This window comes from Antechinus flavipes, chromosome 2, assembly GCF_016432865.1.
Source record: "Antechinus flavipes isolate AdamAnt ecotype Samford, QLD, Australia chromosome 2, AdamAnt_v2, whole genome shotgun sequence".
NCBI lineage: Eukaryota > Metazoa > Chordata > Mammalia > Dasyuromorphia > Dasyuridae > Antechinus > Antechinus flavipes.
In genome coordinates this window covers 485,837,948-485,851,840 of record NC_067399.1, presented here as the reverse complement: position 1 = coordinate 485,851,840, position 13,893 = coordinate 485,837,948, and the positions used below count along the sequence as shown (strand labels likewise).

Below are 13,893 nucleotides of genomic sequence, written 5' to 3'. Positions count from 1 at the left end.
AGGGCACCCTCGGGCCTGCTCGGGAAGGCAAGCTCTGGCCTGAGAAGAGTGCAGTGGTACTGAGCTGAAGTGACAGCCACGTACCTCGGTTTCCTCACCTTTAAAATGGAAGCACTCGTTACCTTATAATACCTTATAAGGGTACAGTGAGGATCAAAGAAGGCGATGTGAACCTAGGCCATAATTACAAGTCTCAGAGATACTTGTTCTGTTTGGCCTTGTGATTATTAAACATCGTGTGAAACGCCCTGTAATGGGCACAGAGGAATCCCAAAGGTAACATCACCATCTGGCAGCAGGTGAGCAGCTGTCTGGGGAGGATCTCGGGGGTTAGCCCTGGAGCACAGGGACAGAGAACACTGCTCTTGGCGCCCAGAGACTAAATCTATCTGTGAGCTGAAAGATTTGGGCAAAAAGCGTGTCATCCTCCTGAGCCCGGAATCCTCATGGATAAAAAGGTGGTAAGATCTGCTCCAACCACATCACCGGATCTCTCTCTTCTCTCTGTCTCCCTCTCCCCTTCCCTTCCCTTTCTTTCTTCCTTCCTCCCTCCTTCCCTCCCCTTCCCCCCTTCTCTCTCTCCTTCCCTTCCTTCCTTCTTCCTTTCTCCTTCCTTTCTTCTTTTTTCTCTTTTTTCTTTTGATAAGGAAAGTATTTTGCAAACCTTAAGGTACTACAGAAAGGTGAGCTATTTTTAGTACAAATGGTCATAATGTCAATCTTTTCCCTAGAATTACCAATATTCTATAAGGAAAGCTTTTATTTTCCTCCCTTTGTGATGGAGTGGACAGAAAGCACCCCTTGAAGTCACTCACTGAGTGGTCTTGGGCAAGTTACTTAATCCCTCAGTGCTCCACACAATTCTATCTGACTAAAAGTTTCCCTGCATTGGTAGAAGGAATCTCCTCACCTGGAATGGCTCCTTCTGTCCGTGAGGTGCCAGGTCCATTCCCTATCTCTATCCCATGTCAAAGGTTTCTTGTAGACAGGACCCTTTCCTGCCAGGTTTCCCGGAAAGGTCACCATTTTCAAAAACACAGACCATCAGCTCCCTCCCTCTCCTTCTCAACCTCTCAGGCGTCAGGGGGCTCAGGCAGGAAGACAGGCCACAAGGCTCCTTCATGAGCAAAAAGCTCCTCTAACTGACAGAAATGGAACTTGGGATCTGGGTGGGCAGGCCTGGGAAAGCTTCAGCCTGATCTTGGAGCTCGGTACCGCCAACATCCAAAGCCACCTCAGAAAACACCCAATGACAGGTCTGAACTTGGCCGCCAGAGTGACCGATGCCCACCTTTCCACAGCCTTGGCCCGTACCTCAGTGAGCTTGTCCCCAATGAAATGCTCGGCCACATGAGTAGGGAGGACGTTCTCCAGCAGGAGATGATTCACATTCTTCATGGTTTCAAATTCTTCCTGTTCTTTCTTAAACTTGTTCTTCCACAGATAGTCCAGGCGGTAGTAATAATCGATCTGTAAAAAAGTCCAGGAAATGTCATCTTTTGTGCTCCATCCCAGGGTCCCAGAGAGGCAGGGAGGGCAGAATTCTGCCCTCTGGGAATCCAAGGAGTCCCCACTCTGATTCAGGGTGAGAAGTGACAGTCTCTGCCCACAGAAAGTCCCCAGTCTGAGAAGACACAGTATCCCTCAGCAGACATAGCCCTCCCCCAAAAGACATCTCCATCACCCAAATGATGAGGGATATGACCAAAGATGTCACGTTCACATGAAAAAGCATGTGAGCCAAGAATATCCTTTCTAAATGTTTAAAAGAATATAGCTACCCCACAAAGCAGACTTAGACACATCCAAGTGTCAAAAACATCAGCACTGTCACTAACAATTGGCTGGAATTGTCCTATAAGGGACCACCCCCCAACAAGGGCCTCCCCCTTTTTATTCTAAATCTGAGGCAACACCTACAAGTCCCACCAGGGAAGGGAGCTGGAGGGATGGAATATGGAACACAGAAGCATCCTGGGGCTTAGCAAACTGTACCTGTTTTGACAGCAAGATAAGGGTAAAATAAAACAGGAACAGGTAAAAATTGATCATTATTTTCAGATCTTTCATGAATCGTGAAGTTGAGACACTGGATACAGGAGAAAAGGAAAAAAATAAATATTTATTAAGTGTCTGCCACACAGCAGCCCTATCATCTCATATGATCTTCACAACATCATTTTACAGTTAAGGAAATTGAAGCAAACAGGGTAAAGTGATTTGTCCAGAGTCACATAGTGAGTAAGTGCCTAAAGTGAGATTCGAACTCAGGTATTCCTATCCACTGAGCCATCTAGCTGTCCTCCTATATAGCCACAGGCAACTCATCTTCCCTCCCTCATCTGTAAAATAGGAGAGTTGAACTACAAGGTCTCTAAGCTGCATTCTAGAAAAACAGGACTGGATTAGAGGGGTGTGTGTGTGTGTGTGTGTGTGTGTGTGTGTGTGATAAATTACATATTAATGACATTCATTCAGTGCTTCAGAGAGCACAAAGCCCTTTCCTCACAATAAACCTGTGAAGTAAATAGCACAAATGTTCTTCCCATTTTGTAAATGGGGAAAAGTGAGATTCAAGAACATGGCTGATCCAAAATCACCCCAAAAGTGTCAGAGCTGGGATTCAAACTCAAGCCTCCCAATCCCTCCAACTCCCACATTCTTTCTACTCAGAGACTCCCATGCTTAAATGTAAATACTAGCTTTCAAATTCAGCGGCCGTGACCCACACATGTTCAGCCTGCCCCTGCGCTTTAACCCCTAGCAGGTCAAGGCCTCCTTCCCAAGAGTACAGAACCAGTCCCAGGGAATCCCCTGAAGGCAAAGTCCATGGGTACTCTCTTCCCAAACCTGGCCTAGAGCCCGCACCTAGTGTGACAGACACAAACGGTGTTTTCCAAGGACTGATATGTGGAGCACCACTACTGCTGTTCACCAATTTCCCTGGAAAACAGCCATCCAACAGGCTAACAGAAGGCCCCAGGGACCCAGAAAACAAAGATGGCTACCAGGACGCCTTCCCTGGCCCAGTACCCTCACTCCTCCCTCTCCTCAATCTATAGGCTCAGGGGAGCCCCCTTGAAGCCCCACTATAGGTGGGGGACGGACTTGAAGGCCTCTGGAAAGACTAGGCCCCACCAGAAGCATGAGTGCTTCTGGGGAGTCAGGAAATCCATCCTTTCTTTGCCACTCACTAGTGGTGGAGGCAGCGTTAGGATCAGCTCAGGATTCAAGCTTCAGCTCTGAAAACACTGGCAGATCATTTCTCCTCTCTGGGCTCCACTGCTTTAAAATATGAGGTTGAACTAGATGTTCCCTAAGGCCCCCTCAAGTTTAAACTTTATGATCCCTTATCCCCTTGGACCTCAATTTCTTCTTAAAATGGGGGAAATGCCACCTATTCTAGAATTTCACACCAAAATGAGACTGTGCTCTTAAAAGTAGAAACTCTCAGAGTAACTAGTTGGTGCAGTGGATAGAGCACCAGCCCTAAAGTCAGGAGGACCTGAGTTCAAATCTGGCCTTCAGACCCATTACACTTTCTAACTGTGTGACCCTGGGCAAGTCACTTAACCCCCATTGCCTCAGGGGGGAAAAAAACCAAAAGCAGAAATTCTTGTTATATGAATATAACAATTTTTGTTATTAACCACTATACTGGTCCAAAAATAGGTTATCCCCAAGGATTTTAAAAGATCTAGATAGACACTCTAGGCCCAAATAAAGGCCCCACTCAGGATTGAGACACGCGGCTCACCCAAGGCAAGCTTGCCTACCTGGAGGAGCCTAGGTAGGAGGGGGAACTGCTGTTGAGAGTGGTGTTCCTGGGCCCGATGTCATCTGCCTCTGGGCTCCCATTGATGTAAGTGTTAAAGACCACCAGGTAGAAGATGCCCGAGGCCGTCAGCATCAGCACCTTCAGCTCCAGGCTCATCCGCAGGAACATGGAGCAGGCGATGAAGGCCAGGATACAGCTGTAGGCGTAGTACTGGGGGCAAAGCAGGCTCTGGTCAGGACTGGCTGCTCTGGGCTCTCACCCTTCCCCCCCCCTCCCGCCCAACCCCCACACTGGTTAGGGCCCATCCCAGGCCTGGGAGTTTAGCAGTCCCTCTCTTTGATGGTCTAGCCCTCAGATGTGCTCTTCTGCAGGCCCCATGATTTCAATTCAGCCTTAAATGCCTAACAAGCACAAGGAATAGTGTTAACTGGGAATGCAAAAACAAGGGGGATAGAGGAGGGAGGATGCAATGAGTAAACGAAAATAATTCAGGGGGGGGGCAGGCAAAACCAAAGAGAAAAAATCGAGAAAACCTGACTGTAGCAAGAGACCTGAGTCTTGAGGAAGGATCCTAAGAGGTGAAAAGCATGAGGGAGGGTCCATAATGAGCCACAGAAGCAAAGGATGCAAGGCCAGGTCCAAAGCGGGGGCCCGGAAAGCAGACTGTAAAGTGAGGCTCTTTACAGTAGACCAGAGCTACCCCCGGGAAGGTCTTTAAACACCAAACAGAAGAGCTGATATTTTATGCTAGAGCTAATAGGGAGTCACTGAAGGTTCCTGAGCTATGCAGAGGCGAGGTCACGCTCAGACTGCAATAAGGTCATTTTGGCCAACTTGAGGAAACAGGCTGGGGAGACACCGGCCAGGTGATGAGGGTGGGGGAACAAGAAGGGATGGGGTGTGGGGGAGAAAAAGGGGGAGGCGAAAAAGATGATATGGAAGTGGGATCAGCAAGAACTGAATGGAGGGAGGAGAAGGGGAGGGAAGGCAGAGGAGGACGACCGAGGCAGGAGACTGGGGCAGCTCCAGGTGAGCGTGGGCCGGGCCAACAGGGATGTCCAAGCACTGAGATCTCAGGACGGTTATTGGTCCCACAGGTCCCAGGACTCAGGAAGATGGAGCCATGGGCGCTCTCAGACTGGAAGTGGGGGTCATGAGAGCTGAGAATGTGGCTGCCAGGGTCACTGGGTAAGAAGGCAGCGAGTGAGTGAGGTACTGGACTTCCTGGAGGAGGAAGACTGACCTGGGAGATCCACAGATAACAGGAGAGATAAAAATCAGGACAGAACAGAGGGGACTTAAAAGGAGGAAAGGAAACTGCTGCATAATGGGAGCCAGGAAAAATTTGCATGGAGGGGCCAGCCCTTGGTCCCGGCCTCCTGTGTCAGGGAGCGTGAGAGAAGCCCCCAGTCTTTAGGAGGAAAGGGCAGGTTGGGGGGAGCACCAGAAAATGGAAGAAAAGTTATAATCATCACAGCATGATTGCTCTAAAAGCTAGAAGGGAGCCATGAAGCTCACTGCAGAACTGAGGAAGCCGAGGGTCAGAGAAGGCAAGGGAACTTAAACTGGGGTCTTCTCACCAAAGCCCGAGCTCTTTCCACTGCACCACGATGAAGGAAGGATTTTGGAGAATACGGTGGAAATTCAGGGCAGAGGAAGAAAGTGACTGAAAGGCCAGGACAAAGTTTGTGCAGGAGCAGGGGCCTACGGGAGTGAAGCAGTAGCTGCTGATCCCCCCACAGCCAACCCCACACGAATCAGACACCCAAGTAATAAATAATAACACAATCACTTAGACCAGGCAGTTCACTTTGAATGGGGTGGGGGATGGAGAGGCAAATAAGAGCAGAAATTCAGGACTAGGAGAGAGAATGGCTTGGCTTGGCCAGGTGGAGATGCTAGAAGGGGCCACAGGAGGGGAAGCTTCCCCCCATCAATGGAGCAAGAGCTGTGTCCCTCTTACATGAGCTGATGCTGATTGAAATGAGCAGTCAGGATAACATTGTACACAGTCACAGCAACACTGGGCAACAGTCAACTAAAATAGACTTAGCTCTTCTCAGCAATATAGTGATCCAAGACAGTTCCAAAAGACTCATGATGGGAAAACGCCATCCATCTAGAGAAAGAACTATGAAATCTGATGCAGCTCAAACTACATTATTTTCACTTTTGTTGTTTTTTCTTTCTTGTGGTTTTTCCCTTTTGTTCTGTTTCTTCTTTCACCACACAACTAATGTGGAAATATGTTTATACAATTGCACATGTATAACTTATATCAGATTGTTTATCATCTTGGGGGGGTGGGGTGAAAGGGAGAAAAAATTTAGAACTCTAAATTTTGTGTAAAAAAAAAATGAATCTATTTTTATACATAATTGAAAAAATAAAGTTCAATTTCCAAAAACAAAAACATAAGAAAAAGTTGCATCCCTAAGGCTGTCTCCATCTGGGGCACAGTCCTGCTTGCTCTGTATAGTTCCAGCTTTGCTCTAAAGTTGTGAATCTGAGTGGCTAGAACAGCAATCATGGTTGTTCAATTGTGTCTGACTCTCTGTGACCCCAGTTGGGATTTTTTGGGCAGAAATCCTGGAACGGTTTGCCATTTCCTTCTCCAGCTCATTTTACAGATGAGAAACCTGAGGCAAACAGGATTAAGAAGGGTCACACAGCTAATAAGTATTTGAGGCCAGACCTAAACTCTAATATCCAACTCCAGGTTCAGTGCCCTGTCTACTGCACCATGTAGCTGCCCTCAAAAAGGATGGAAACCCCAAAAGAAATAGAGAAGTTTGGAAAAGGGGTATGGTTCGTAGGGAAAGATGAGTTCTAACTGGAACCCACTGAATTTGAGAAGCTTACAAGAAGTATCCTTTACCTGTTAACATTATAAGATGTTAGGTTACAAGAGAACTTGGGATTGGTGACCCTGATATGGGAGTCACCTGAACAGAAAGAATAGTCATGAATGCAGGTGAAATTCCCTAATGAAAATGAAGAGAGACCAAGAGAGGGTCCAAAACAGAACCACAGGGGCCCCCTACCACATCTAGAGACTGGGAGATGATGTAATTCAGCAAAGGAGAGTGAGAAGGAAAGTCACACAGGGAAGAAGTGAAATCCAGGAAAGAGCACCAGCATGAAAGCCAGCATTGGGGAGTCTGCAGGAGGAGATTTAACTGCCAAAAGTTAAAGAGAGCTCAAGAAGAGAATGAGAAATTTCAATGAGAAAAGGGTAGGGAGAAGGAATAAGCATTGATTAAATGCCAACTAGACACTAGAACACTGTGCTAAATGCTTTACAGATATCTCATCTGCTCCTCATAATAGCCTTGCTGTTTTCATCCCCATTTTACTATTGGGAAACTGAGGCAGATGACAGTTAAATGACCCACCCAGCATATTAGCCCGCAGCTGGTGTCAGGCCAGATGGGAACTCATGGAGTTCAGACGAGCACTTTATGCACTGGGTCACCTAGATGCCTATTGTTTCTTAGCAACCGAAATGATCAATCAGCCTGGAGACAGCAGTTTCAGACAAAATTGCAGAGAGATAGAGAAGCAAATAATAAGTGAGGAAATGTAAGCAATGAATCTAATCAGCTTTTTCTAGCTGTGAAAGAGAAGTTATTCTATATGACTAACCCTAGTTTTGTTAACAAGTAGCTACGTGATCACAGGCAAAATCACTCCTCTCCTTAGGCCATGGTTTCCTCCTTTATTGAATGAGGAAGCTGATGTCTTACGCTCACCGTTGATCGGTTTCAGTAGGATCAATACTGTTTTTAGTTATCTGTGCATGTTCTGCTCTTGTCCTGAGTGAGAGCTGATCGTACTTTGCCAGAAGCATTGAAAGACAGCTGGAGAAGCCCTTCCAGCCAAGGGGCTCGGCTGGAGTGCGTGGGATCCAGCCCCTACTCACCGGAAGGACAGAACACTGGCTAGGGGTGCTGTCCTCACGACTCGGCTCAGTGAAGTGCGCACAGGACTGCTGAGGCGGTGTCAGTAACTGTGGGAGACACAATGCATTGGGATGGGGCACCTGCGGAGCCTCCGGCTGGTTCCTGCTCATACCGTAAAGACCAGGACTATGAAGATTCTAACCCACTACTGTTCCTTCTTCAACTCTCGCTGTGAACTTAAAATCAGACCGGTGGAGGGGAGAGACCCCTTTCTGCACTGCGGACTCAAGCCCCCTACATTTCAGGCTAGGATTTCCCATTTTTTCATTATGTCACTTAGAACAAATCATCCCCTCTTTGTGGGTCTCAATTTCTTCTTTAAACTAATGAGGGTGGGTGAAACGGTCTTTAGCATTCTATCTTCTGAGGTTTCTTTCTTTTTAAATTAAAGCTTTTTATTTTCAAAACATATGCATGGATAATTTTTCAGCACTGATCCTTGCAAACCTTGTGTTCCAAATTCCACCTCCCTTACTCCATCCCCAGATGACAAGGAATCCAATATATGTTAAACATGTTAAAAATATATGTTAAATCCAATATATATACAGATATTTATATAATTATCTTGCTGCACAAATTCTGAGGTTTCTTGAAGTTCTCACATTCTACTTTCTGTTTTTACATTCTGTAGGTCTAAGAAATTGTCCCTATGAGACAAGAGGTGGCTTGGGGGTATTTAACCACTGATGGGGTGGAAAGAGAGAAAAGTACACAGGACAAAACTTAATTTACATTATTAATATTTTCCCCTGTCACTTTCTTAAGTCTAGAAAATCAACAAAATATTTAATGAAGCCCTGATTTGTAGGATGAAAATTTAATGAGTTCCCGAGAGCCAGTCCAAGCTGACTCCAGCACCTGCTTGCCAAGGACATGTGTTCACGGGCTGTGCAGAAGGTAAGGAACCTGCTCTGGCCCTTGCTGACCCTTCCCTGAGGAATGGAAGCGGCCTGACCCTCTGGAAGTCTCAGCCCAGGCAAGACAGTGTAGCCTCTAGGAAAGCAGACTGGCTGTTGGATTGGGTGCTGGGCTGCTATGGGACACAGACACAGAGAAACGGCTGTCCCTGGGGGGGAGGAAGCTCCGCGCATCCGGCCCAGAAATGAGGCGCTCCCGGACTCCACAGACAGACGGAGCAGTAAGACCTACCAGATTCACGATGGCCACGGTCAGCAGGCCACCAATGGTCAGGACAGCCAAGGACAGTCTCAGCAGAGGCTCGGTCTCCACCTTCTGGGAGAGGGTCCTAAGGAGGCGAAGGCCGGACTGATCTCGGCAGCACTTCTGTGACGTAAGCAGAGGGGTTGGGGAGAAGGGGGGGGGCGGGGATTGGAACACAGAGTTTGCAAGGGTTAATGCTGAAAAAGTGTCCATGCATATCTTTTGCAAATTAAAAAGCTTTAATAAAAAAAAGAGAGAAGAAATAGTCACTGCAAGGTTACAAGCATGGATCACCCACACTGGGGTTCAGGGGAGAGCCAGCAGATAAGCCAAGATTAAGCAGGAGACCCGAGAGGGACCGAGGAAGACAGAGCTTCTGCCCTCACTGACTGTCCAGGCTGATAGGGAATAACCCCCCTCCCTCCAGGTCTGATAAGATCAGAAGCTTCCACCCTGGTTTTAGTCCTTGAAGAGTCAGCTCAACCAGCATTTCTGAAGCACCTACTGCATGCCGACGCTGGGCTAAGAGAAAGGATGTATGCACAGAAAAGACACGACTGTGAAGAACCTCGCACTAGAGCAGGACGGGCCTTCAGAGGCCAAGTCCATCCCCTTGGTGTGACAGAGGGGGCCAGAGAAATGGAACGACTTGGCCCAGGGTCAATACGGCCGGGGAGGACCGGAACTCAGATTTTCCCCACGCCAAATCCAGCACTCCAACGTGCTGTAAAGTGGGATCAGTCGGAGAAAGCTGAAGGGCGGCGACTTGGTGAAGGCAGGGAAGGCTCATGTCCCTGTGGAAGCAGCACATCCAGGCCAGAGGAGAGAGCCAAGGGGCTGCCATGGACTGAGCCCCAGGCTTTCCTCGGGGCCCCAGAACACATCAGCACAAGCCCTCAACACCTGGACAGTCATGGCCAGCGCGGGAGCCAGGTGGTCAGCACCCAGAGCCAGGTGGTCAGCACCCAGAGCCAGGTGGTCAGCACCCACAGGAGAATGCAGGACGCATTCAGACACTCACCAGGACATCATCCGCAAAACACGCCCCCAAGGCCAGCACTATCATGGCGGCCACAATCCCAAAGGAGATCCCCATTTCTGCAGTCCTGAAGGCAAACACAGAAGCGCTGCTGGGTCACAGAGCAACTGACTGGGCCGTCCCTGGGAGACCCGAGCTGGCTTAGCCTCCTCCCCAAGTCCGGTGGTCATTACTTGGACAATACACATCACCCCTCCAAAAGCAGGGGTGCCTTCGTGTCCGTCACTCTTTCCCTTTGGGCCCCCAGCCCCCCACTCCAGCCCACGGCCTCCTCATTCTCTAGGACACGGCCTTCAGAGGAATGTCACCCGAAGTCAGCCTTGGGCCCCGAAGGAGCTTTTATTTTGGGGTTTCCAAAGTAGTCTCACCATTCACCCCTCCCCTCAAGGCCCATGGTGTCTCCTGCTCCCCTAGGCTTAGCCAGAGATGAGCTTAGAGTTCTGGCCTGCAAGGGAGTCCCCTCCGCACCTTAGGACAAGCCCTTCCCCCTACCGTGCCTCACTTTATTTCTCTATACTATGGGTGACTTCCAAAACCCCCTCTGCCCATCCTCGACTCCAGGACCTTCCAATCCCCCCACTTACGTGCGTATGACTAAGACGTGGACCAGCAAGAGAGAGCAGAAGACAAGGGCGGCACAAGCAAAGTAATTGCGGACCCTGGGGACCGGCATTGTTCGGTACTGAAAGGGAAGTTCCAAGGTGAGGAGGATGGGCTACCCGAAGAGGAGCCGTGCTTAGCAACCAGAAAAGGAAACCTGCTGGGCCCTTTGTGGAGGTGACCCTCCCGGCATGCCTTCCAACTGCTGGGAACGCAGGCCCATGGCACCCACATAGCTTGGTCTTCTCCTTGGAGAAAGACAGCAGCTACTAATATGAGAGGGAATGTGTGAAACAGGAGTAGATTTAATCCACAAGCCACCTCTGGAGACTCTGGATTTGTATGTCGCAGGCGTACCTTCCTTAAAATAGGAATTATATATATGTATGTGTGTGTGTGTGTGTGTGTGTGTGTGTGTGTGTGTGTATACATATAGATGTGCTTATGTATATAAACTATGAAAATCTTTATATATAAATATAGGTGTAAATTATAAATATATATTATTAATAATAGAATACAAACATAGAATATATTTTGATATATATATCAAAAGAATTAGAGAAAGGGTACAAAATTGGCAGAGGATATGAATTCAAATCCAGATTCTGCCATTTACACTGTTAAATCAGTTAAGCTTTCTTTGCCTTAATTTCTTTATCTGTAGAATGAGCTGAGGTTTCTTCTGGAGGCCTGCAGATGCAGGCCATGCCCCTTTGCAATGGGGAATCTCTAAACAAGGGAAGTTTCTGCAGTCCTTCCCTTGCCTCTGGTGTCCTGCCCCACCTCTCTATTCCACCTCCCACATATGTCCAGTGATCTATTTCCACAGTGTGACCATTTATCAGATTGGGTGCTACCCTCTTAATAACAGAACGGAGGCTGGAGGAAAGGGAACTGGGTGGGAGAGGAAGGGAAGAAGCCTGTAAAAACTAAAGAAATTTCTTCAAAGTGAGAAGTTCAGTACGGGGCTGCAGCAGGCCTGTGGAATCATGCCTTCTAGGCTACACACTCCCTACTTACCTCCTTCTCAAAGTTCTTCTCCACAAAGAACGTTCCAATGGTGTAGAAGTCTTCAGAATTCCCGCAGCAGCAGGGTCTGTGTGGGTACAAGGTGTGAGAGCGCAGGAGAGACTCAGGATGGCATCTCCTGGTGCTCCAAGTTGGGGCAGGGCTGTGGGGACCGGGGGATGGCAGGATGACAGAGAGGCTGCTGGACGGGGGGTCAGGAAGTGCTCTGGGGGTGGGCTCTGCCGTTACCTTCTCACATAAGCTTTGCCACGCTGTTTTTCAGTTGTGTCCAACTCTTTGTGACCCGATTTGGGTTTTTCTTGGCAGACTCACTCTTGGTGAGTCATTTGCCATTTGCTTCTCTAGCTCATTTACAAATGAGGAAACTGAGGCAAGTAGGGTTAAGTGATTTGCCCAGAATCACACTGCTACTAGTTAGTGTCTGAGGCCAGATTTAAACTCAAAAAAGATGAGTCTTTGTGACTCTAAGCCTTTCACTCTGCCCATTCTGCCACCTTGCTGCCCTTATATATAATCTTATAGATTATATTATGTTATATAATATATAATAAACATATATATTATATAATTTCCCCTTCCTCAGTTTCTTTATCTGTAAATAAGAGCAATGAACCACAAGAACTCTAAGGTCCTTTCTAGCTTGAAATCTGTGATCCTATGAATTCACTGCCCCTATCCACTTCTCTTTCCTACCCCCAGAAAATGAAGGGGTTCAACTTGGTAACTTCTAGTGGTTCCTGGCAAGTCTGATATTCTATGTGGGTAGGAATTTGGAATGTGCAAGATCACACCCAGGACAGACTCAAAAACCACGTGTGGGCAGGTGGAAGATGGAAAATCTAGGTCTCTGGAGTATCTGAGCTTGGCTTCTCCTGGCCTAAATGGTATTAGAATGGAAATTACTATTTCCCAAGAGCCAGGATCATGTTTTCATAAGTGATGATGATGACAGCATTTATATAAAGCCAATTATGTACCAGGCAGTGCTAAGCTCTTTACTAATATTATCTCATTTGATCCTTGTGACAGGTGCTATTATTATATTTATTTTTACTTATGTGTAATTCCATTTATATTATTATATATTATATGTAATTATAATTATAAATTGCATACAAAGCTATTTATATTATACATACATTATATTTATAATTATACTATTATAAAATAGCATTATTATTTTATAGCTAAGGAAACTGAAGCAAATAGAGAGTAAGTGATTTGCTCAACAACACACTTTTGGAAAGTGTACAAAACTGGATTTGAATTCAGGTCTTCCAGGCTCCAAGCCCAGTACTCTATCTAGTGCTTATGTCAGGAAAAATTTGCTTTACCCCTTCCCTGATCTGCTCCATCATTCTCAAAATATCACAGAAAGTCAGTATCAGAGACAGAAGCACAGACTCTCAACATGCCCAGCTCCACAGAAACTAAAACTCAAATCTGGGAGAAGAAACAGAAGTGGGAGGCAAGTCAAAACTCCTGTACCAAGAAAGGCACAGCACCTCCCTCCCCCAGGGGCAGACATTCCCCCAGAGGAGATGCAGCTCACCCCCCTGGGGCAGCCTTCTCCCCTCCACATTTGCCCATCATTCTCTGTTAGGACACAACCACTAGGCACCGGGTGAACCAGAATCCATCCTTAGATCCAAAAGATAAAAATAAAAATAAAAAAAGAACCTAGAGAAAAGGGAGAAAAAAAAGAGGAAGACAGATGTCACAAAGGCAGGACCCTGAAGAGAGGAAAAGATGAAAAGGAGAGACGGAAAGGAGAGAACTAGCTCTCTAGAAACAGCAGTTTAAGTACTAGTTCAGCCCTGACATTGCTGAGAAGACTGTCTCCAGCCCAGTGAGCCAGCTTGGTGTGGTAGACAATCCTAGATTTGCAGTCAGGAAGACCCAAATTCAATTCCTACTTCAGCCACTCACTAACTCTGACTGGGCAAGTCACTCTCTGCCTCAGTTTCCTCATCTGCAAAATGAGGGAACAGAACTAAATGGTTCAGAGGGCCCTCTAGCTCTTGATCTATGAGTCTGCAACATCTGTGCATTTAAGCTGGGATTCGGTTTCAAAAAGATTTGATTCCAGGTTTGCTCCTTGTTGAGGAGGGGGGAATCCACACGTCTTACCTGGCCAAGCTGAGACCTTCAATGGCCAACATCAGCTCTTCATCGTAGGTGTCCTCCTCAGCTTTCCCCTTTGGAGACGCATTTCTGAAATGAGACCCATTCTGCTCCTGGTCCTGCCCTGGCTGGAGGCACAAGTGAGTGTGCAGAGGGACCCCCCACCCCTCCCACCACCCCGTCAGGCAGCCTTG

The 13,893-nt window shown here is 47.4% G+C and overlaps 1 protein-coding gene across 1 annotated transcript in view; it reads right to left on the bottom strand.

Moving 5' to 3' along the window:
• The window catches only part of ADCY7 (adenylate cyclase 7), an 87,870-nt gene that overhangs the window by 7,442 nt on the left and 66,535 nt on the right, over positions 1 to 13,893 (bottom strand). The window contains exons 13-21 of the mRNA XM_051979816.1: positions 13,706 to 13,789; positions 11,567 to 11,642; positions 10,528 to 10,625; positions 9,926 to 10,010; positions 8,893 to 9,027; positions 7,701 to 7,787; positions 3,777 to 3,988; positions 1,996 to 2,089; positions 1,315 to 1,470 (exon numbers count right to left, since the gene is read on the bottom strand). Of these exons, the coding sequence (XP_051835776.1) occupies positions 1,315 to 1,470; positions 1,996 to 2,089; positions 3,777 to 3,988; positions 7,701 to 7,787; positions 8,893 to 9,027; positions 9,926 to 10,010; positions 10,528 to 10,625; positions 11,567 to 11,642; positions 13,706 to 13,789 (1,027 nt within the window). The remainder of the gene's footprint in view (positions 1 to 1,314; positions 1,471 to 1,995; positions 2,090 to 3,776; positions 3,989 to 7,700; positions 7,788 to 8,892; positions 9,028 to 9,925; positions 10,011 to 10,527; positions 10,626 to 11,566; positions 11,643 to 13,705; positions 13,790 to 13,893) is intronic.